At 48.4% G+C, this 24,031-nt stretch overlaps 1 protein-coding gene across 1 annotated transcript in view; it reads left to right on the plus strand.

Annotated features, from left to right (window-relative positions):
• The window catches only part of HK3 (hexokinase 3), a 397,869-nt gene that overhangs the window by 105,964 nt on the left and 267,874 nt on the right, over nt 1-24,031 (plus strand). Inside the window, exon 2 of the mRNA XM_078652800.1 lies at nt 8,515-8,672. Coding sequence (XP_078508926.1) covers nt 8,529-8,672 — 144 coding nt within the window. The 5' untranslated portion in view covers nt 8,515-8,528. The remainder of the gene's footprint in view (nt 1-8,514; nt 8,673-24,031) is intronic.

Consider the following 24,031-nt stretch of genomic DNA (forward strand, 5'->3'; position numbering starts at 1 on the left):
CCACCCCCTTTTCTGAATAATTTTGTCCACCATAAGCATGGAAGGGTATACTCAGATGTGAGTCCCTTGCTCATTGCACCATCAGGATTCAAGCAAGCCGGGCCGACGACACCTGAAATGGCAGAAACCGGTCCCCGGAAGCTTGTTTCCTTCCCAGTATAAGAATTGGCTTGGTAGTTTGGTTTGCCCTGTTCCCATCATGCACTGGGACAGGAACAGACTAATTTGCATATAGCCAAGTTCTGAGCTGGGATGGTGCAGTGAGCTAAAAAACGGTGATGGATCAAGCCCTGATCTTTGGACTGGGTAAGAGTGGTCTGCTTAATTCAGGCACTCTGTTCATCACCACCCCCTTTTCTGAATAATTTTGTCCACCATAAGCATGGAAGGGTATACTCAGATGTGAGTCCCTTGCTCATTGCACCATCAGGATTCAAGCAAGCCGGGCCGACGACACCTGAAATGGCAGAAACCGGTCCCCGGAAGCTTGTTTCCTTCCCAGTATAAGAATTGGCTTGGTAGTTTGGTTTGCCCTGTTCCCATCATGCACTAGGACAGGAACAGACTAATTTGCATATAGCCAAGTTCTGGGCTGGGATGGTGCAGTGAGCTAAAAAACGGTGATGGATCAAGCCCTGATCTTTGGACTGGGTAAGAGTGGTCTGCTTAATTCAGGCACTCTGTTCATCACCACCCCCTTTTCTGAATCATATATTTTGCATTGCGGCGGTTGCTGCTGTCTGCAGCATCCCCCGGAATGAAAAAATGGGACACTTTACATATCCCTGCACTACGTGGCAGGCACCATGCTGTGCCTACCACATAGTGCAGGGATATGTAGCGGGGCACCATGCCCCCCAGTGCCCACAGCTTAGGGCCAGGGGTGATGGGGTTCCGCTACGGGCCCCCAAAGCCCCTTTCTGACTAACTGTTCATGGCGGGTTGACCGCCATGAACAGGCTGGTGGAAAGGGACATAGTAATCCCACGGTGCTTCCGGGTAGGCACTGCCACCATTGTAGGGACTACGAGCCCCTCTGCCACACCGGTGGGATCAAGGAACCCGTCGGATGCGTGGCGGTCAGTCTTACCAACTGCCACACATTTGCTTGCCATTGAAATATGGCAGGCGGATGTGATGGGTCTGATGGTAGTGTGGACCGCCACCCACGGGCTGTCAGTGGTGGTCTCACCGCCATCCTATTTGGGTCCAAAGTCTCCAAACCAGCCCATTTGAGGAATGCATTGTGGCAGAGGAACCCCTTTCTCATACAAATCCCAGCTTCAGTAAGCACGTCAAGTAAATCTGCCTCCTTCTCCCAAATCATCCCTTTGCTCCAGTGTGACCAGAGTTGCCAGGTGGGGGTTACCTGGAGTATTTTTTCAAGATCTGGGGACAGTGGTTCCAGACAGGTGGGCCCTGAAAATAGTTGAAAAGGTTCCAAATTCACTTCTCGTCTTCTTTAGAACAATTGTTTTGTCAGACCCTGTTTCCTAGCTGCCTCATTCGTCCGAAAACGATTTTGGAGGGTATACAAAAACTCTTGAGCAAGGCCATCATTCTCCTGGTTCCAGAAGAGCAGAGAGGAATAGGTTGTTATTCTACCCCCTGTCTGTGGGTTGGAGTTTCAGAAGCTAGCTTTACAGCTCCAAGGTTGTTTAGCTGTGGTTGATTTTTGCATACAACAGTCAAGACATTCATCAACCTTACAAGTGGATGCCCGCCACTGGTTTCAGTAGGTGAAGTAAATCACTAGTTTTGCAATCTTCCTGTGCGCCTTCAAGGGTGTTGGATTTTTTGAGAGATAGTTTCCTTTTGCGACTGTTGTGTCCACTTTAAGGAGTTCATTGGAAGCAATTTAGGCCTTCAAATGGTCAGACATACATTTCGTTGATGGTCTAGCAGGTCACAGAGCGCTATGACCTGTAATGCGGTGCACTAAGGGCACATGTGAACTTGCGGCTGCCCTGGGGGCAGACATTAGTGAAAGGCACATCCGCTGTTTGAAGCAGCTGCCACATCTTTCATAGTGCAGGCTACCCCCGGCCTGCACTTCAAAGGAGGGACAGAGATCCCCTAGCAGGTGGGTGCAGTGAGTGACTGGGAGGTCCATGGTACAGCATTTCCGGGTGGACAGTCGGTGCACTTCCTGATGGGCGTTTTGCCTTGGCACACGTGTTCATCATTTGGCATGGCCCTGGCTCCTTGGTAATGAGGGACCTCCCCCTAAAGATAGCACTAGCGCTGGAATATATGCCTATGCTATCTGTATCGGTATGAAGCATCTGCTGCCTCTCTGTAATACCTAAATACCCAGGGATCCTAAAAAGTGAGGGGCACACCCCATGGTCCCTGAGGGGCACTTTTCATAATAGGGTCCTATTTTTTCATCCACCAGTTCCCTCCTGGGATCTTTTATTGGTTTTAAGAGCATTACAGTCCCCCCCCCCCCCATGAGCCACTCTAATTAACCCCTTCCATGCTGATGACGGCCCCCGGCATCATGCACCACGGTGGGCGTGTGCGGATGACGGCTGGGGGGCGTCATGAACCCGCCCACTCAATAAAATTGCTGCACAGGCGCAGAATCGCGGCCGCGCCCAAGGGGTTAATAGACTTCAACGTCCTGTCTGTTATGTTCCCTTTACCAGCAGCAATTTGCTCACACAGGTTGATTGAGCAACTAGTTGCTCTGTTACTTTCAGAACTATGTCTATGTTTTGGTACCAGGTAAGATAATTTTGCATCCACACCCATCATTCCTACCCAAACTTCTTTAATCTCTTTATGAGGCCCAAGATTTGGTGATTGCATGTGCCTACTTCATTATCAATGTACATAGAAAGGGCTGCTCATTTAGGAAAGTAGACTCTTTGCTTGTGAGAGCTGGAATTGCAGGACCAGGTATTTGTCCCTCAGATGCCATATTCTGAATAGATGGTGTAGTGTCCTGCCAGGACACAGTCTAGTTGTTGCAGCGTAACCCTACACTAAACACCCACCCACCACAGACGTCACTGGGTCAGGTGACGCTGTTAATAAAAGACCCTGAGCGCACGTGCTCGAGGCCAGATCTGCTATCCCTAACTGGTGTCCTGTGTCTGCTTCCCTCCACCATGTGGGCCTAGGGCCCCAACACCACTTTGGCGACGAGGTCGGTAGTGTAGCCACGCGTGCCACTGCCATACATCCCGGAAAATGGGGGAGAGGGCTGCCCGCCTGCAGGGCACCCCTGTAGCAGGGCACAGCGCGCCGAGAAGCCGGTGAGCACGTTGGAGCCCCACAGCCTGCAGCGACCGTGAGGCCCACCGCACCAGCCTTCAAGGACGAGCCGACCGGAGCCTACCCGCGTCGGCCGCCACCATCCAGCGCCACCAGGAAAGAGCGGACCGCCCAGTGCCCACCTGAGACGGCCGCGAAGCAGAGACCCCCACCGGAGAGGTGCACCGGTCGGACGGAGCCCACCCGCCACGACCGCGATAGAGCATCAGGCCCGCCGGCCGAAGGTGAGCCGGGAGCGGGAGGTGACTCCCCCGGAAGACTGTGCACCAAAGCGGAGCCCACCCGCTATAGACAAAAACTTTAATGCCCAATTATAAGCTGGACCAGCGGAGCCCACCCGCGGCCTGCCCGAGTCATCCCCTGCCCCCGCCGCGTGTGCGGCTGGAAGCGGAGGGGCCCAGAGACGAGCGACGGCGTGGGGAGAAGTGTGGCCGGCACCCGCGAACAACATTATCAACGAGGGGGAGGGAGCGGAGTAGCTAACCGCCTCCCGACCCCCCTCTCAACGTGATCAGAGCCAGCGGAGCCCACCCGCGGCCTGCCGGTAGCGCCCCCCCAAGGAAAGACTCAGCAGCGCCTGCGGAGCCCACCCGCGGCCCGCCGGTAGCCCCCCAGCATCACCCCCCGCCCGCGCAAGGACTGCTAGCCGCGGGCAGGGAGGACAGAAGAAAAAGAAACTGCCGCCCGCGCCGCCTTGCGGTGCCCTGAATCGGGCATTGAACACCCTCCAACACGGCTGAAGCGGAGCCTACCCGCTCAGCACGGAACACACAGCGACCCGGTGGACACACACACCGCAGCGTGTGGACGACGAAGCTGCTGCAGGGAGGGGGGAGAATACACGGAGGACGAACAGTGCCTCAGCTGCAGCACCGGCTCACCCCCGCCTCGCGGAACAAGTGAAGTTTAGGGTTTCTGCGGGCAGGGAGAACAACAGCCGACAGGACCTACTCCAGCGAGCAGAATAACCCCCCCCGCCTCCGCAGCCCGTGATCACTTGGCCTGCTGCGAGGGGGAGGGAGAAGCGCCCGCATGCGGCCAGCGCCGCCGAGTCCGAATGTGCCCCCACAGCAACCACAAATGAAAGGGCCGGTGCACACGGCAAGTATGTGAACATTTGCCCCGGGATCTAAAATAACAGTGCCTCACTCAGCATGTGCCGGAACAATGAGCCTGTGCCTCTCTGCACCAATTGAACGATATGCAGAAGGAGAGAGACTCACCAGATCACGGCAGCAGCTCCAGCCCCCTGTGTGCACTGAAGGACAGACAATAGAGTGCTCAACCAGGGAAGAGTGTATTAAGCAAGGCAGGCTGCTGCCAAAGTGAAGTTTACTGCCACCCAGTGGCCAAAAGCAGAAGCGCACCTGCATCAATAAGAAAAAAAAACAAGCATTGCACAACACAAGATCAATCAGCAGCAGCAAGGGGCAACAGACTGAATAGCGCCCCCAAGGAAAGCATCCAAACTCCCGCAGCAAGTAAGTGCGCAACCACGCAGAAGACACCCACACGCACCAGCAAAGGGTCTGCAGATGCCACTTCCAGCGCGACGTGGGAAAGAGGCACGAACGCCTCACTAAGCTTCCAAGCACTGACAACGTCTGGAGGAAACGACTGCCAAGCACTGGGAGAACGTCCAGGGAAAACGAGTGCCGAGGTCAAACGACGGAGAGAGCAGCGACGCCTTGTGGCCACAGGTGTTCACCGCAGCATCAACCACTCCCGCCAACGGTCCAAAGCAGCAAGTCCCTGACAACAGCCAAAGCAGCAAGTACCCAACGACTCGCAACAGGCGTCCAAGAATTCCACACCCGCACGACAGGACTGCACAGCACTGCGCCGGAACGTGCCAGGAATCAAGAGCGCCAAAGTGACGCTGCACAGCGACACGCCAACGCCACGGGACAGCATACAAAGGTCCCCAACAGAGACAGCGATGTCTCGCAGCAACCGGAGCGCCATCATCAGCACGCATGGCAGCATGCACCAGAGTTGCACCAGGAGCGGTGACGCAACCCTCCTCCGCGCAGACAAAGCGCGCCAACGCCAAAACACCGTGACGGTGAATAGCGAACACAAAGAAAATAGCACAGCATGACAACTCATGCCCAAGATGAAAACCGACCACCCAGTCTGGTCACCAAGGAAAGAAAAGCAACAACAGAGAAGATACGACGACAGGTCTAGTCACCAAGCCAAGTGAAGACAGTGTCCTACCACATGGACAAGACCACGGGGACGACATGTAGAGGGCCCGCTACATGGAGAATCCTGGTTAGCATGAGAAAGCAAGAAAGAAGACCGGACCGCGTCGAGGAAGTGAACGAAGAGGAAAAATGGAGTAACACAACATCACTCCACAGAGGAGGAGAGAGAACCACAGCACACAGGAACATCGGTGCTGTCCAAGGAGCATCGCAACATCCGTGTGGATCCCAGTAATCCCTACAACCTGCATTCGAGGAGACCAACCACTGAAGAACTGCATGGGTGCCCCGTGAACCTGAAGCTCGCCGAAGCAGAGCATACCCGAGCACTAGACAATCCACCCTTGTGGACTACACAAGACTCGACTGTGGCCATGTCCGAAGTTCGGCAGCGACCCGCACAGCCCACGCGATCATGTGGCAGTCCAGGGGACAAGGGCCTCGGCCGCATGTCCTGTGAGAGAGGAATCCGGATGGGAGAGGTGCAGCAGTGGCAGCTCCACGAGAGGCAACAGGAAGCATGAAGGCCCCAGGTAAACACCTGGCACCGAGAAACGGTCTGTTGAAGACACTGAACCCATGTCCTAACGGCAAGACCATCCCGGCGGATGACATCAACACCCCCGAGGACATCATGAGAGACTTGGCGGCGAGTCCGTTGGCAGTTCGGCAGCGACGCCTTTGCGCGGCTCATGCGAAGCCCGCACGGCCCACCCGGTCCCATCGTGTCCGGCATGAGGGTCCTCCCAGCGTCTCTAGTGAGAGAAGAGTCCAAGCAGGAGAGGCCAGTCTTCGAGGCTCCAGTGAGAGAGGAGTCTGGCAAGGAAGGCAAGTCGGAAGTTACTTGGCCGGACAGAGATGTGAAGGCATCAAGATCAGCAAATCCAAATAAAGACCCCTCGTGACATAGTCGTCTCCTACAACCAACAAGCGTTGTCATCCACTGGACTAGGAACACCTGCGAGACCCCTCTAGGGTCACATCCATCCTGCTCCCAATGCTCCAAGTGATGAACACGGTATATAAGCGTCAACACAGCAAGACAAGGATGATCTGAAGTACACCGCCGAGGTGAAGCTCATCTGACTGACTTTGTAATCCTGAAACTTTCAACATTCTCCCAGCAATCGCCTGAAGAAGATCTGTTGGGGCTATAAAATGTTATTGTTCTGTTTTTCTTGCAGGTTGGACATTTGTTTTTCCTTTCATTAAAGTTGGGGAGGAATGTAGTGTCCTGCCAGGACACAGTCTAGTTGTTGCAGTGTAACCCTACACTAAACACCCACCCACCACACTGGGTGGGTGTTTAGTGTAAGGACGTCACTGGGTCAGGTGAGGCTGTTAATAAAAGACCCTGAGCGCATGTGCTCGAGGCCAGATCTGCTATCCCTAACTGGTGTCCTGTGTCTGCTTCCCTCCACCATGTGGGCCTAGGGCCCCAACACCACAGATGGCTCAGGGAGACAATTATTTTGGCCCATGAATATGCAGGGAAAGGGGCAAGTATGGAAGGCATATGTTTAGCTACACAAAAAGATGATGGACTGAATGCTGAACATTGTCAAACATGTACCCCCAGTCACAGATCTGGGCTAAACCCTTCTGTTTTTGCTCACCCCCCTCCCCCAGTTTGGACCTAGCCATATGCAAATCAGTCTTGACCCTGTTCCTCTTGGGACCAGTCCAGCCCCAAATACGTAAACAAGCATCCTGGGACAGGTTTCAGGGCACAGGTCTGGGCATACCCTTCCCACTGAGGGCGACTATGGCAACACAAAAAAGATGATGGACGGAATACTGAACATTGTCAAACATTCACCCCCAGTCATAGATCTGGGTTAAATCCATCGGTTATTTTTTCACTCACAGTGCGTATATGTTTAGCTGCCTCTTTGTCTAATCTAAATACTATCATGTCCCACCACCGTTTTCAAGTAGAAGGAGATGTGCCTGCAGCTGGTGGCTTTGCCAGTGCTTGTTTAATGTATGCATTGTATGCATTAATCAGTGGTCGCGCGGATGCGAGATAGCCCGGGTCACAGGGTGCCGAACGAAAAGAAGGGAGACCTTACAGGTGAAGTGTGCGAATGATGGAGGGCGACTGCAGGTGCCCTCTTCATCCTGGCACCTCAGAGCGGCGGGGCGATGCCCGACCCAGCAGCTTGCACGCGCAGAGCCGTGCCTTTCTCTCTCGCCCCTTTCTCGTCTTATCTTTCCTCCATCCGCCCTTTCCGTCCCTTCTTCCACTTTCACTTTCACCCTTCGTCTTCTCTTTGTGGTCCCTCCCCGGGCCGTGTCCTGTGAGCCTCTCTATTTATAGCAAGCCGTGCCCTCCCGTAGCGCGTGGCATCAATCGAGCAGCTGTGTACAGCGGTGCGTGAGACCGCCGGGGCTTGTCCTCCCTTCTTCTCTTTCCGTTCCTCCCTTACTTTAGTCTCTCACGGCAAAGGGCTCCTATCATACACTCCCAGCACCCCCTTCTTTTGTCTCCGCTTCTCATCACTTCCTATGCCCACCTTCTGCGACCTTTCTTCAAACACCCCCCTCCTACCCCCTCATTTCCTTCCTCACTACAGCTCCTGTCGCTTCACCTCTTCCAATTTCCTTCCTTTCCTTTCCTTCCTCCCTTCCCTCGCTCGAGTTCACTCTTCCTTCGCTCATTAAGTTTCTTTGTACTCGTTTCTCTCCACAAATGTCTTCCCCCCTTACTGTTCCTCCTCTCTCTAAGTTTCTTCGTTTCTCCCTCCCTCCATCTCCGTACTTACCTTCGCCCGTTATGCTCCATTTTCCATCTTTCCATACTTCCCCTCCTCGCGCCCTATACGTTCCTGTTTCTCATTCTCTCGATTTCTTCCCTTTCATTCATTGCTTCTCTCCCTCTTCTCCCCTCACTCTCCCTCCTCTAGGCCTGATGCTTTCCTTTCCCTCCTCCGTTACTCTATTGTCCTCACCTCGCTCTCTCCGTGATCCCAACTTTCTCTGCTCACTCTCCCCTCACTTCACATATCCTGTTTTGCTGCAGGTCCCGGCCCGAGGATGAATGGTTTATTGGATTACAGCGCGCCTTGCAGCAATGGCGACCACAGCCCGGATCCCCTGAGGAGCAGCTGCCCCCACGCCAAGGACACGGCCACTCCGGGGTCGAAAGTGAAATCCGCCAGCAGAGGCCCGACTGATGAGGTGAGCCCTGGGGACTTGGTTATACCACTTGGGGGTGGGAGGGGTGTTCATTTTTTCCATCAGAAACCAATGTTTGGACCATTTAAACGCCCCTAAAGTCCCCTTCCTGTGAGAAAAGCTCTGGTGAACCTGACATTTTTTTAAATAAGTGCTTAACAATTGCATGACTTAAGGTATTGCTCAGGAGGAAACTGCAGCTTTGACTGCTGACTGGAACTGCTATCACTGCCACATAAACGCACCCTATTATACGTCACACTCCTATTAATGCTACACCTTGGACAATTCCAGGCCACCCAGAGCTGCATGAATTGCCTGGATGCTCCAGAGTTCTGTTTTTTTTAATGTGTATTTAAGTGTTAAACTGACTGCGCCTCTCAAAAATAGACAGACAGTGCCATCATGTGGTGAACTATTGTAAGTAAGTGCTGGTGTTTAATAAAACACAGGCATAAATTAAGCACAGTATTTTATGCTTTTGTGCCGTGGCAGACAGCACGAGGAGCGGGCAGAGCATACCTTCACTGCCTCTCTTGCATTAAGCGGTACAAAAGGGGTGGTGATGGACGGAGCATCTGAATCAATCAAATACTCACACCCAGTCAAAAGATCTGGGTTTAATCCATCACCGTTCTTTAGCCCACTCTGCCACCCCAGTTCAGACATGGCCATATGCAAATCAGTCTGACCCTGTGCCTCATGGGAACAGTCCAGCCTGAACTGCCAAGCCATGTCTTCCCTGGACCGGAAATAAGCTTCCGAGGACCGGTTTCTGGCATTCCAGCCGTCTTCAGCCCGGTTTGCTTGGATCCAGTGGCAAAGTGAGCAAGGGACTCACGTCTGAGCATACCCTGCCACACTTATGGCGGCCAAAAGCGGTACAAAAGGGGGTGGTGATGGACGGAGCAGCTGAATCAATCAAACACTCACACCCAGTCAAAAGATCTGGGTTTAATCCATCACCATTCTTTAGCCCACTCTGCCACCCCAGTTCAGACATGGCCATATGCAAATCAGTCTGACCCTGTGCCTCATGGGAACAGTCCAGCCCGAACTGCCAAGCCATGTCTTCCCTGGACCGGAAACAAGCTTCCGAGGACCGGTTTCTGGCATTCCAGCCGTCTTCAGCCCGGTTTGCTTGAATCCAGTGGTAAAGTGAGAAGGGACTCACGTCTGAGCATACCCTGCCACACTTATGGCGGCCAAAAGCGGTACAAAAGGGGGTGGTGATGGACGGAGCATCTGAATCAATCAAACACTCACACCCAGTCAAAAGATCTGGGTTTAATCCATCACCGTTCTTTAGCCCACTCTTCCACCCCAGTTCAGACATGGCCATATGCAAATCAGTCTGACCCTGTACCTCATGGGAACAGTCCAGCCCGAACTGCCAAGCCATGTCTTCCCTGGACCGGAAACAAGCTTCGAGAACTGGTTTCTGGCATTCCAGCCGTCTTCAGTCCGGTTTGCTTGAATCCAGTGGCAAAGTGAGCAAGGGACTCACGTCTGAGCATACCCTGCCACACTTATGGCGGACAAAAGCAGACAAAAGGGGGTGGTGATGGACGGAGCATCTGAATCAGTCAAACACTCACACCCAGTCAAAAGATCTGGGTTTAATCCATCACCGTTCTTTAGCCCACTCTGCCACCCCAGTTCAGACATGGCCATATGCAAATCAGTCTGACCCTGTGCCTCATGGGAACAGTCCAGCCTGAACTGCCAAGCCATGTCTTCCCTAGACCGGCAACAAGCTTCCGAGGACCGGTTTCTGGCATTCCAGCCGTCTTCAGCCCGGTTTGCTTGAATCCAGTTGCAAAGTGAGCAAGGGACTCACGTCTGAGAATACCCTGCTACACTTATGGCGGCCAAAAGCGGTACAAAAGGGGGTGGTGATGGACGGAGCATCTGAATCAATCAAACACTCACACCCAGTCAAAAGATCTGGGTTTAATCCATCACAGTTCTTTAGCCCACTCTGCCTCCCCAGTTCAGACATGGCCATATGCAAATCAGTCTGACCCTGTGCCTCATGGGAACAGTCCAGCCCGAACTGCCAAGCCATGTCTTCCCTGGACTGGAAACAAGCTTCCGAGGACCGGTTTCTGGCATTCTAGCTCCTGCATTAAGAGCACCGCGGAACTCAGAGAGATAAACCTTGCTCTTTTTGGATTCACTGGAGTTTCTGACCTTTTGGGGAGTCCCAGATAGAGGGTGGTGGTATAGAAAGAACATGCACCCTTGCAGTGACAATCTCCAAGCTGAGAGCCTTTGATTACTTTCGATTTTTTGGCCTCAGTTCATACACCAATCATGCGTGCACGTCTGCCTGGATTTGGATTAAGATCCAGGGCAGGGCTCTCAGTCAGGAGGGTCCCATCATGTGCACCCCTCCTTTGCTGAGTGTGACTGCCATCGGCTCGCCCCTGGGTTTATTCTAGAACTGACTGTGGTGGTAGAAGCTGATTATACTGCCACACCAGGTCTGTTTTACATGTTGCTCGCTTTGCCACTGGATTCGAGCTAGCCTGCCTGATGAGAGGTGATACACCGAAACTGGTCCCAGGATGCTTGTTTCCGGTCCAGGGAAGACCTGACCAGGCAGTTCGGGCTGGACTGTTCCCATGAAGAACAGGGTCGAGACTGATTTGCATATAGCTGGGTCTGAACCGGGGTGGCGAAGTGAGATAAAGAACGATGATGGATTCAACCCAGATCTGTGACTCGGGGTGAGTGTCTGAAAAGTTTCAGCTCTCCGTCTATCATCTCCTTGTGTTTGCTTTATTACATGTTGCCTGCACAGGGAGAGGTTCCTACTGGCCTGTTCTGTTTAAAGTGGTCCTCTAGTCCCCTGTGTCCTGTGGGCTAGCCGTGTGAGACATGAATGTTACATATATTTTTACACTATATTTGTGCAGTCGGATGAGGTGGAGCAATGGAACTTTGTTTCACTGCTAAAGCTAAGGAATCATATTAGGATTTCCCTCCTTCTAGAGGTAAGAGAGATCGGCTTGCATTTACCTTTGCCCCTGTAGCCCATGATCCTCTTTGGATTAAGAGACGAGAATCTCCACACAGCTGCCCCTCCTGGAGCATGTCCCGGAAGAGGTCATGGCCAGGGCAGAGTTGTGCAGAAGCGTGCACGTGAACCAGAACCATTCCTCAGCATCAGCCAACACCTCAGCAGAGTGGGCAATTTAAAAGCACAGCGTTCAACTAATGTTGAAAGGTCTACAGTAACTTTGACAGACACCTAGGTAGATACATTTTAGCAGCCTTGCTATTGTATCTAAATCCTTGAAAAAGTGAAAGTAAATGGTAACCCATTAGCCTTTGTGGCACCCTCAAAGTACTACAGAGCTGGGAGCTGAGGCGTGCACAAGCATCTGATCACAGGTGGTTCAGGATGCGGCTGACGTGATCCACGCACGCCGCCGCTGTGCTTCCTGTTGTGCCGTAGCCCCGCCCTCGGAGGTAATGGTGGTGCCGAGACGCTGTGAGACGCCGAGAATCGCTGAGATGCAGGCGTTTTGCACCTAATGGCAAAAGGATTGGTGGTTCTGACGGAGCTCGGCGATTAACGGCCCTGTCCCTGTTCCGGTGCCAGCTTCGGTCTTTGAGACTGTATTTTCGGCAGACAAGACAGGTGGTGATTGATGTACGCCGGAGAGGTATCGTGGGCTGTGCCCTGTCTCATTTTTCTTGACTCTCTGTGTCTGTGTCTGGCATCTGGAGGATTTCTCCGTCTTGCTCATGCTTCGTTCTGCAGCCCCCATTTACCAGTCTCTGCGGCTTTTCTGCGCTCGACCTCTGACCTCCAGACCTCCAACCCTCGCCGCTCTGCAGTTCTGCGTGCTGCTCACTGCTGGTTGCTGTGTGTTGCCGTGGGTTACTATTTCCCCCTCTCATCTCTCTCTCTGCTCTTGTCATTGACATTGAAGCTCTTCCGGGACCCAGCCTCAAGCAGGGGGTCTTTTTCACCGAGAGGTTGATTGTGATTTGAACCGACCTGTCTCGTCCCTCCCCGACTGCCACTTACACCCTTATTTTCGCCAACGACCATAAAAAGGGGCATAGCGGCCACCGCCTAACTATGTCAGTGAGAGCGAGGGGTAAGCAGGCTAAGCAGGACCAAGATCTGCTGAAATCAATCAACAAAACCCTGCCTGCAGATAAAGGGGTAAAAAAAAACAGACGGAAAAATCAACAAAAGAACGCCCTAAGGCAGAAGACTGCTGAGATGCATTCAGACAGAAATAAATACGAAGTACTAAGAGAAGAGAATGAGACTGTGGATAGCGAGGATATCGAAGTCAATGAGGGCGAAGTAGAGGTAGAGGTAGAGGTGGAGACAGGCGGAGATATAGAGATCCAGGACCGCCCCGACCATTCAAAGGGGCCAAACCTGACAGCAGCTGCTGGGAAAAGTACAGTGAAAGGCAAAAAGGATGATCTGGAGATGGAGGAGAAAACCGTAGGTGCTAAGATGACCTTGAGGGGTGCTGCAGTCAACAAACCATGCTCACCACAAGGCACTGGGAGTCAGTTAAAACAATATCCCCTTTTCTCAAAACCCCTTCTCCAACAGGGGCAACTCTCAAGTACCCCGATGCGGGGTGGGCCAAAGTGGGAGGGGAAAAAAGATGCCCCGGGACAAAAAGTTCAGAGCACTGAAGGGGTACTAAACAACTCCATAACACCCGAAATGCCCGAGACAGCTCCATCAAAGGGGGTAGATAAGGAGTTGGTGCATTCCGAGCACTTCGAGGAAATCATATCTGCGGCTCCCCTAGCACTTATAACATCGGCTCTGGATACCAGCCAAAGCCCCGAGCTGATCATGAAAACCGCTAGCCAAGAGTTAAGCCAAGAGTTAAGCCTGCGGTCATCGCAAATATCAAAAGAGGATGACCTACTCTCCCTTCCTAACACCACAAAAACGAACTCCATTGAATTTCTGCTTGGAACTATCCTTCAGGAACTAAGAGATTTTAAAGAGTCTCAGGCACAGGAGATTGCGCAATTACACACTAGGCTCACAAAAATGGAAGAGTGCTTCGGGAATCTTCCTTCAAAGATCACTGAGGCTGAGACTCGGATCTCATCCCTGAAGGATTCACTGTCAACAATGCAGAAAGATCTATCAGTGGCCAATAGGGAAAGAGCCCAGTTAGTGGAAAAAATGCAGGACCTCGAAAACTACAATCGGAGATCAAATTTACATCTGGTAGGTATACCAGAGGGGGTGGAAGACAAGGACGTAGTCAAGTGGTCAGAGTCTCTCCTGAAAACAGCCATACCGGAGCTCCAAGGCGACTTGACTATCACTAGGGCACACAGAGTCCCAGCATATAAACCCAATAACTTGAAATATCCGCGTACAATTCTGCTTAACTTTTCAGATTTTAGGGTGAAGGAGAGAATTCTAAACACAGCATATTCCAAGAAATCATTCAACGCAGAAGGAATAAACAATTTTCAAATTTTCTCGGATATGTCAGCGGCTTCTGCACACAGACGTCGAGACTTTGTCAAAATGATAGACTCTTTCAAAAGCAAGGGAGCCCATGCTATGATTGTGCAACAGTCAAAACTCAAGGTCCTGGCTAAAGGGAGGTTCTTTATTTTTACAATTGTCCACGAAGTCCAGTCCTTCCTGGAAGGATTAGGAGGATAGTCCAGCAGATCTCCAGCTGTATCATAATCCTAGCAGATTCAAGAGCTTAGTCTATAACAGCTCTGATCGACATGGGGGGGTTGTCCATAACAGGAAGCACAAAAAGGATGCAACGCAATGGCATCCAACAAGAAGAAACAGAAGGAAAGGACGGACGTGGAAGACGGGGGGATCCTCCAACTGAGGGGGGAGGAGGGGGGTCCGGGGTGGTGAAGGGAGGTGTTGCAAGGGAAAAAACGAGAGTTCAAATCCAATATGTTTCTCTACATTTCTATGACTACAGTACGAGCAATGTTATTCTTTTTCATATATCTTTATTTCTATATCCTGCACAAATAATTTTTTGCACTTGCCACTTTTGCCCGTATGGATTATAATAAGTTGTCAAGTTTCTTTGAGTATATTTGCTTATTTTGCACTAGAGGGCTCTTAATCCTTCAAGTCCGCGCTGCTATTTGGATCAGCCTGCTTATTAATTGCATATTTGCACAGTTGCTGCTCGTTTGCACATTTGCACATTGCAATTTAGATTTTTATGAATGTTTCCATCAATATCTGCTGCTGCTATTACACTATTATGTATCACCTATCGGTTAAATATGTCGTTGCTGTTGTTTATATATTTATAGATTTGCACATTTGCACACTTCCTGAGGGCCTCGCCCATCATCTCGAGTATGCCCGTTTGCAGATTTGCACATCTAATCTCAGATTCTCTAGGAATATTTCTATGAATAATTGCTGCTATTATGCTACTGCCTATATTGTTATATACATTTATATTACCTATTGGTTATATTTGTTGCTGCTGTAGTTTTTTGTTTATTTGCAGATTTGCACATTTGCATATTGGCTGAGGGCCACGTTCAACATCTCGTATATGTTTGCTTGCATATTTCCACATTTAAATCCAGTCTCTTCACGAATGCTCCTGTGAATATCCGCTGCTATTATGTTATGGGTCTAGACTGCTATATATATATATATTATTTATTGATTATATGTGTTGTTGCTGTTGACTCTATTTTTGCAAATTTGCACACTAGCGTATTAGTTGAGGGTCACGCCCAACATCTCGAACATGAAATAATATGGTGAAATTTATTTCTTTAAACGTTAATGGATTGAATAACGTTCGTAAAAGGAATGCTACTGAGTGCTCCATCATAAAGACCATGCAGAGTCAGCTAAACTCTTCAAAAGCTGGGTGGGCTATAACATATCTGCCCCTGCTGGGATGGCTCAGAGAGGAGTTTCCATATTAATAGGGAGACATGTAGAGTTTAATTTTGAAGGGTCTTGCACGGACATTAGAGGTAGATGGGCAGTTGCACACGGTAAATTAAATAACGTCAGTGTTATTCTTGCTACAGTTTATGCACCAATTCTTGACGACCCTCAAGTCATTCTACAAGTAAAACAGGCAATAACTGGTCTGCCTGGGCCAATAATCTGGGGGGGAGATTTCAATCTATTGCAAAATCCACGATTGGACTCGACTAAGAAAGATCGTCGTCAGAATAAACCCCAAGTTGCTTTAGCAGTCCAAAGTTGTAAAATAGATCTTGATCTTATTGACCACTGGCGAAAGTTAAATCCTATTAAGCACGAATATTCATGCCACTCAGCAAAATACAATTCAGCGTCAAGGTTAGATTTTTTTCTGTCATCCCATGATTTAGTATTATACAATTATGCCCATCTACCTAATGCTTTCTCAGACCATGCAGCTCTCTGTATGGAGGTCAATCTGGGGAATCATGAAGCTAGATCTAAAAGTAGATGGTTTTTTAATAAACTTAATCTCCTTGACCAACAATGGTGCACAGATATTAACGAAAGGATTGAGCAATTTTTTATACAGAATAGAGGTTCAGCCCCATTAAATATAATCTGGGATGCTTTTAAAGCCACTCTTCGTGGAATAATTACATCTAAAGAAATCCCTAAGCAGAGGGCAAAAAGGGAGGAGAAAATCAAACTCCAAACTGAACTTTCACAGGCAGCCCAGGAGCATTTTAGGGTCAGATCTAAGATCTCTGGTCACAAACTCAACGTGGCAAAATGCAAAATGAAGAACTTTTATTATGATTTAGGCGAGACAAATAGCAACCTATATGCACAAAAAATATATGAAGAGAGTGAATATACAGGAAAGCTTCGGGCCTGGCAATCTAAAGAAAAGCAGGTTCACAATAGAATAGATCAGCTATTAGACCCTACTACTAAAATACAAGTTAAGACCACCACCTCTATTGGCGAACTGTTTTTAAAACACTATGAGGGAATTTATCAAGTATCTGAAGGGGCTTCATCTGACTCTACCTTGGAATTTTTAGAACAACTTGAAATACCTAAATTAGATCCTGAAGGCATTAATTATCTTACTCAAGATTTCACATTATTGGAATTAGAGGAAGTGATAGAATCTTTCCCCAACGGTAAGGCCAACGGTGAGGATGGCCTTCCCATCGAATTTTAAAAAAGATTTGAGGGAACACTACGCAAAGAACTTCTGAAATTAGTTAATAACTTACTCCAAGGTGGTCCCCCACCGGATTCCTTCCATATAGCAGTGGTGGTCAGTATTTTAAAAAAGGGAAAGGACAAGGAAAATATAAATTCATACCGCCCGATTAGCCTTCCGAATACAGATTATAAAATGTTTACAAAACTTTTAGCAAACCGATTAAATAAAATAATAGGATCCCTGGTAGCTCACCATCAGTGCGGTTTCATTGCAGGCAGACACCTTCATTCCAACACTACATTTTTATTGGAGGCACTAGATTATTTTAAAACTAATAAGGTGAAGGCTCAAATTTGGTTTTTAGATGCGGAGAAAGCCTTCGATCTAGTCTCTTGGGATTGCCTGTTTGCAATTTTACGTAGTTTTAATTTCCCGAATGTTTTTATTTTTCTCCTACGACAATTGTATGTGAATTCTAGGGCACAAATTATCATTAATAATACAAATATTGGGTCCTGTAAAGTCACTAGAGGTACGCGACAGGGATGTCCCCTGTCGCCAATTTTGTTTGCATTATTTATCGAACCTCTCGCAATCGCCATCAGGAATATTAAAGCTGACACAGCCCCAATATTACGAATGACAAATATAAAACTGTATGCAGATGATATTGCCCTTTTTATAGATTCTAAACCCTCTAGTCAACGGAGGATTTTAAAAATCTTCTCTGATTTTCAAAAGTTAGGGGGTTATAAAATTAATGTAAACAAAACGGAAATTATTCTGGTGAACTGCACTATAGATACTTTAGCTCCGGAATTCAGGCGGATATATAACACGAATCCAAAGAGATATCTTGGAATATTTGTATCAGATAGCCTAGACGACCTTTTTGCACTAAATTGTTTACCTTTATTAAAAAAGGTAGGCTCACTTTTAGACCGGTGGAATTTGTTACCCCTGTCTATTATAGGGCGGGCATCGCTAATTCGTATGTCGGTATTACCCCTTTTTAATTTCCTTTTTTGTGCAATTCCCTGCGCAATCCAGGCCTCTTATTTTAAAAAAGTAGAAGCGCTGATTTCTTCTTTCCTATGGGCAAAAAAATCTTCCAGACTTGCACTGAGCACTTTGTATTTATCATCTACACAAGGAGGGTTGTCCCTCCCAAATATCAGAGAATATTATTTTGCGTCTTTTGCACATTATAGTCACAGGTTTTCTGTTTTAGATTTCCATGAGTCGGATGATTTTTTTATCAAAAGGATGCTGTTGGAATTGAAAATTTATGACCCAGTGAGAATCACTAAAGATCCAAAAAAAGTACGCTATAAATCCCTGCAGTGGATCTTTAAGGTGAAAACTCCGTTTTTTTAAATTCTATGGATTACCTAATTTTAGCAGCAAGACAAATTTAATGAATTTTAGCTTGGGAGACGCTGGATGTATGGACAAATATATATTAACTATTTGGAAGGAGAATGGCTTTGAGAAAATTGAAGACTTCCTCTTGGGCAACAGATGGAAATCCTGGGATGAAATCAATAATCAGTTAATCCATTCGCACTGCATGCTGAACTGGTCCTTCATCAGGATAAATCCAAAACTTAGAGAACTCACTATAGGAAAGCTATTCATGAAAGAAAATATTTCCACTATCCTTAACAACAAAACACAAAAGAAAATGAGTATTTGGATTAAAACACTAAGAGAAGGTAAAGATCAGGACCTCTACAGCAAGATTACTGAAAGATGGAAAAAGAGGGAAGATATTACAATTAATCAACAGGTATGGGACAAAATAAATAAGTTTAATAAAACTATTTTTCGAGGAGCAAATTTTAAACGTATGCAATTCTTTAACAAATGGTTGATATATAGAACTCCGTCCTTTTTGCATAATATCTTCCCCCAAGTAGCTGACAAATGTTTCCGATGTGAAGGAAAAGGCACGTGGAAACACATTGTTTGGGAATGCCCCAAAATCCAGGTATTATGGAAGGAAATAGAAAAATATCTCTCAATTGTCCTTAAAACTAATATTGTCCTGGATGAATTGACTTCCGTCCTAGGTTGCTCTTCTATTCACACCCAACACGATGAGTCCCTTTTTATAGCTTCTTTAATAGCTAAATCCCTTATATTACAGTCCTGGAAAACAGACCTCGTCCCATCTTTCCAAGCATGGAAGATAAAATTACTCCGAATCCAGGATAGGGAAAGAAAATACGCTCTAAGATCAGGGGCTCTGAAAAAATATGATACATTTTGGAGTGGGTTTGATCCTTAAATTTGCCTTGCTACTATTTAATCGGATTTAAAATTGGTTTATTGAGTTCGTTATGTATATGCACGATGCACTTTACAAATCTAGCTATGAAAAATTTAACTGAGAAATCTCACAGGGAATTTAAAGTTCCTATATTGTTTTAATTCTAACAAAATCTTTTGAATATTAGTGAAAGTCTATTGCCTGTTTGCTCTTACACAATTTTGCACTTTATAATTTAAATGTTATAACTAAAAACTGTATGGTTGTTTTCAATATTCTTTTCTTCTAGACTGTATTAATTGGATTTCAAATATGTTATGTCTCTTGTACTGTATTGTTATATATGAACTCTCAATAAAAAAATAATAAAAAAAAAGTACTACAGAGCTACCTTTGATAAACATGTGTATTAATTTTACACTCTGAATTTTTTTCATAGTATTTAGATGTATACTGTGGAAAAAACACTTTTATTTTTCAAGCGAAAACCCTGGACCCTGATTTTATATTTTGCGGTTACAGAGGCTTAATGGTGTTATGAGTATCTACCCCCACACCACCTCCCAGAGCAAGCTTTGGCCCGTTCTGCCTACCTATTCTTAGTGTCAAGTGCTAAAGGGGTGTACTTGGTGTTCAGTTTTGGTCCAGGTGTAAGGTAAGCCCCAGGAACATAGTGGTAAAAGGATCTTGTCAAAATTGGAACTCAGTAACCTACGATTAACTCCGGACTCCTAAAAAAGTTCCAACAACCACCCTTCACGAATCGTTTGAATTGACGATACCCCTTCCTGAAAACGCGCTTACTTACTTAGACCTACCATCCCTCCTAGGGTATAGGCCATCAACCAAGCCTTTCCAGCCACATCTGTCCTGGGCTTTTCTTTCATACTGACTCCGGGAGAAACAGCACTTACAACGCAGTTGGAACCACGCATAAGCACACATGTCTTTACCTCAAAACATTTTACAACCTGTATGCCTTCACAATGAAAAAGTATGTTTTTGACAGGTAAGTATGAAGTTTATTACATATATATATATATATATATATATATATATATATATATATATATATATAGACATATAAATATATATATATATAGACATATAAATATATATATATATGAAAAACCCAACGCGTTTCGACGACAGACTCGTTTTGATCACGGGTCCCGTGATCAAGACGAGTCTGTCGTCGAAACGCGTTGGGTTTTTCATCCAGCTCAATACACCATGCGAATGATGATGGAAAAATAAAACTGTTTCTTTGTATCTCACAATGGAGTGGTAACATTTCTTTCTGGAGGGGAGTGTGCCAGCAATTTCTTATTGCTTTTGTGATTGGCGAGTACACGAAAAGGGTGACCTCCGACCCTTGGGCTCACCGCTGTCCTGGTGTCCCGGCTACCTCGGAGGAGGTGTGGAACTGTATATATATCAACCTCGCAAGTGGCTGCTGCCAATGGCAGTCTGTGACTTCACGGGAGGTGAGCATGATTTCAGTTCACCTCACAGCCCGGTTTGGTTTTGCTTTGAGGCTCGGGCGTAGGGGACTGGAGGGAGCCACTTCAACACTTTTAAAAACATCCTTACCTGCTGCTACACGGCTCCTTCTTTGCGAAGCACACTTCAGCAATGATCCAGCTGCCGCATTCACTTGAACAGATGCACACTGGGAACTGTAGGCTCACATTTGACTACAGGATTTTCTCACAGCTGGGTCACCTGATCTCCCACCAATGGGAGCGCTTGAGGAATTACAAAGGAGGGAGAAGGATAGGATGCAGTAACAGCGGCGTCTGAAGAAGGCGGATACGCCGAAATGCATCATGCCAAGCTGTACTTGTGAATAAAGGTGTCTCCTGAAATGATCCCCGCTGTGTCCTCGCAACTTACTTTCCAGTAAAGTGGTTCTTCTTTCACGTTTGTCGCGCTTGCCAGCAGCGCGAAACGAGGACCCGTCCTGCAAGCGTCCTGGGCTAAGTCTGGCAAAAAGGACTAGTGTATCAAGGGATTGATAGTCCCAGGACCGCCTCGAAAATCAACCTCGCAAGTGGCTGCTGCCAATGGCAGTCTGTGACTTCACGGGAGGTGAGCATGATTTCAGTTCACCTCACAGCCCGGTTTGGTTTTGCTTTGAGGCTCGGGCGTAGGGGACTGGAGGGAGCCACTTCAACACTTTTAAAAACATCCTTACCTGCTGCTACACGGCTCCTTCTTTGCGAAGCACACTTCAGCAATGATCCAGCTGCCGCATTCACTTGAACAGATGCACACTGGGAACTGTAGGCTCACATTTGACTACAGGATTTTCTCACAGCTGGGTCACCTGATCTCCCACCAATGGGAGCGCTTGAGGAATTACAAAGGAGGGAGAAGGATAGGATGCAGTAACAGCGGCGTCTGAAGAAGGCGGATACGCCGAAATGCATCATGCCAAGCTGTACTTGTGAATAAAGGTGTCTCCTGAAATGATCCCCGCTGTGTCCTCGCAACTTACTTTCCAGTAAAGTGGTTCTTCTTTCACGTTTGTCGCGCTTGCCAGCAGCGCGAAACGAGGACCCGTCCTGCAAGCGTCCTGGGCTAAGTCTGGCAAAAAGGACTAGTGTATCAAGGGATTGATAGTCCCAGGACCGCCTCGAAAATCAACCTCGCAAGTGGCTGCTGCCAATGGCAGTCTGTGACTTCACGGGAGGTGAGCATGATTTCAGTTCACCTCACAGCCCGGTTTGGTTTTGCTTTGAGGCTCGGGCGTAGGGGACTGGAGGGAGCCACTTCAACACTTTTAAAAACATCCTTACCTGCTGCTACACGGCTCCTTCTTTGCGAAGCACACTTCAGCAATGATCCAGCTGCCGCATTCACTTGAACAGATGCACACTGGGAACTGTAGGCTCACATTTGACTACAGGATTTTCTCACAGCTGGGTCACCTGATCTCCCACCAATGGGAGCGCTTGAGGAATTACAAAGGAGGGAGAAGGATAGGATGCAGTAACAGCGGCGTCTGAAGAAGGCGGATACGCCGAAATGCATCATGCCAAGCTGTACTTGTGAATAAAGGTGTCTCCTGAAATGATCCCCGCTGTGTCCTCGCAACTTACTTTCCAGTAAAGTGGTTCTTCTTTCACGTTTGTCGCGCTTGCCAGCAGCGCGAAACGAGGACCCGTCCTGCAAGCGTCCTGGGCTAAGTCTGGCAAAAAGGACTAGTGTATCAAGGGATTGATAGTCCCAGGACCGCCTCGAAAATCAACCTCGCAAGTGGCTGCTGCCAATGGCAGTCTGTGACTTCACGGGAGGTGAGCATGATTTCAGTTCACCTCACAGCCCGGTTTGGTTTTGCTTTGAGGCTCGGGCGTAGGGGACTGGAGGGAGCCACTTCAACACTTTTAAAAACATCCTTACCTGCTGCTACACGGCTCCTTCTTTGCGAAGCACACTTCAGCAATGATCCAGCTGCCGCATTCACTTGAACAGATGCACACTGGGAACTGTAGGCTCACATTTGACTACAGGATTTTCTCACAGCTGGGTCACCTGATCTCCCACCAATGGGAGCGCTTGAGGAATTACAAAGGAGGGAGAAGGATAGGATGCAGTAACAGCGGCGTCTGAAGAAGGCGGATACGCCGAAATGCATCATGCCAAGCTGTACTTGTGAATAAAGGTGTCTCCTGAAATGATCCCCGCTGTGTCCTCGCAACTTACTTTCCAGTAAAGTGGTTCTTCTTTCACGTTTGTCGCGCTTGCCAGCAGCGCGAAACGAGGACCCGTCCTGCAAGCGTCCTGGGCTAAGTCTGGCAAAAAGGACTAGTGTATCAAGGGATTGATAGTCCCAGGACCGCCTCGAAAATCAACCTCGCAAGTGGCTGCTGCCAATGGCAGTCTGTGACTTCACGGGAGGTGAGCATGATTTCAGTTCACCTCACAGCCCGGTTTGGTTTTGCTTTGAGGCTCGGGCGTAGGGGACTGGAGGGAGCCACTTCAACACTTTTAAAAACATCCTTACCTGCTGCTACACGGCTCCTTCTTTGCGAAGCACACTTCAGCAATGATCCAGCTGCCGCATTCACTTGAACAGATGCACACTGGGAACTGTAGGCTCACATTTGACTACAGGATTTTCTCACAGCTGGGTCACCTGATCTCCCACCAATGGGAGCGCTTGAGGAATTACAAAGGAGGGAGAAGGATAGGATGCAGTAACAGCGGCGTCTGAAGAAGGCGGATACGCCGAAATGCATCATGCCAAGCTGTACTTGTGAATAAAGGTGTCTCCTGAAATGATCCCCGCTGTGTCCTCGCAACTTACTTTCCAGTAAAGTGGTTCTTCTTTCACGTTTGTCGCGCTTGCCAGCAGCGCGAAACGAGGACCCGTCCTGCAAGCGTCCTGGGCTAAGTCTGGCAAAAAGGACTAGTGTATCAAGGGATTGATAGTCCCAGGACCGCCTCGAAAATCAACCTCGCAAGTGGCTGCTGCCAATGGCAGTCTGTGACTTCACGGGAGGTGAGCATGATTTCAGTTCACCTCACAGCCCGGTTTGGTTTTGCTTTGAGGCTCGGGCGTAGGGGACTGGAGGGAGCCACTTCAACACTTTTAAAAACATCCTTACCTGCTGCTACACGGCTCCTTCTTTGCGAAGCACACTTCAGCAATGATCCAGCTGCCGCATTCACTTGAACAGATGCACACTGGGAACTGTAGGCTCACATTTGACTACAGGATTTTCTCACAGCTGGGTCACCTGATCTCCCACCAATGGGAGCGCTTGAGGAATTACAAAGGAGGGAGAAGGATAGGATGCAGTAACAGCGGCGTCTGAAGAAGGCGGATACGCCGAAATGCATCATGCCAAGCTGTACTTGTGAATAAAGGTGTCTCCTGAAATGATCCCCGCTGTGTCCTCGCAACTTACTTTCCAGTAAAGTGGTTCTTCTTT

The sequence above is a fragment of the Lissotriton helveticus genome, chromosome 7, assembly GCF_964261635.1.
Source record: "Lissotriton helveticus chromosome 7, aLisHel1.1, whole genome shotgun sequence".
Classification (NCBI taxonomy): Eukaryota; Metazoa; Chordata; class Amphibia; order Caudata; family Salamandridae; genus Lissotriton; species Lissotriton helveticus.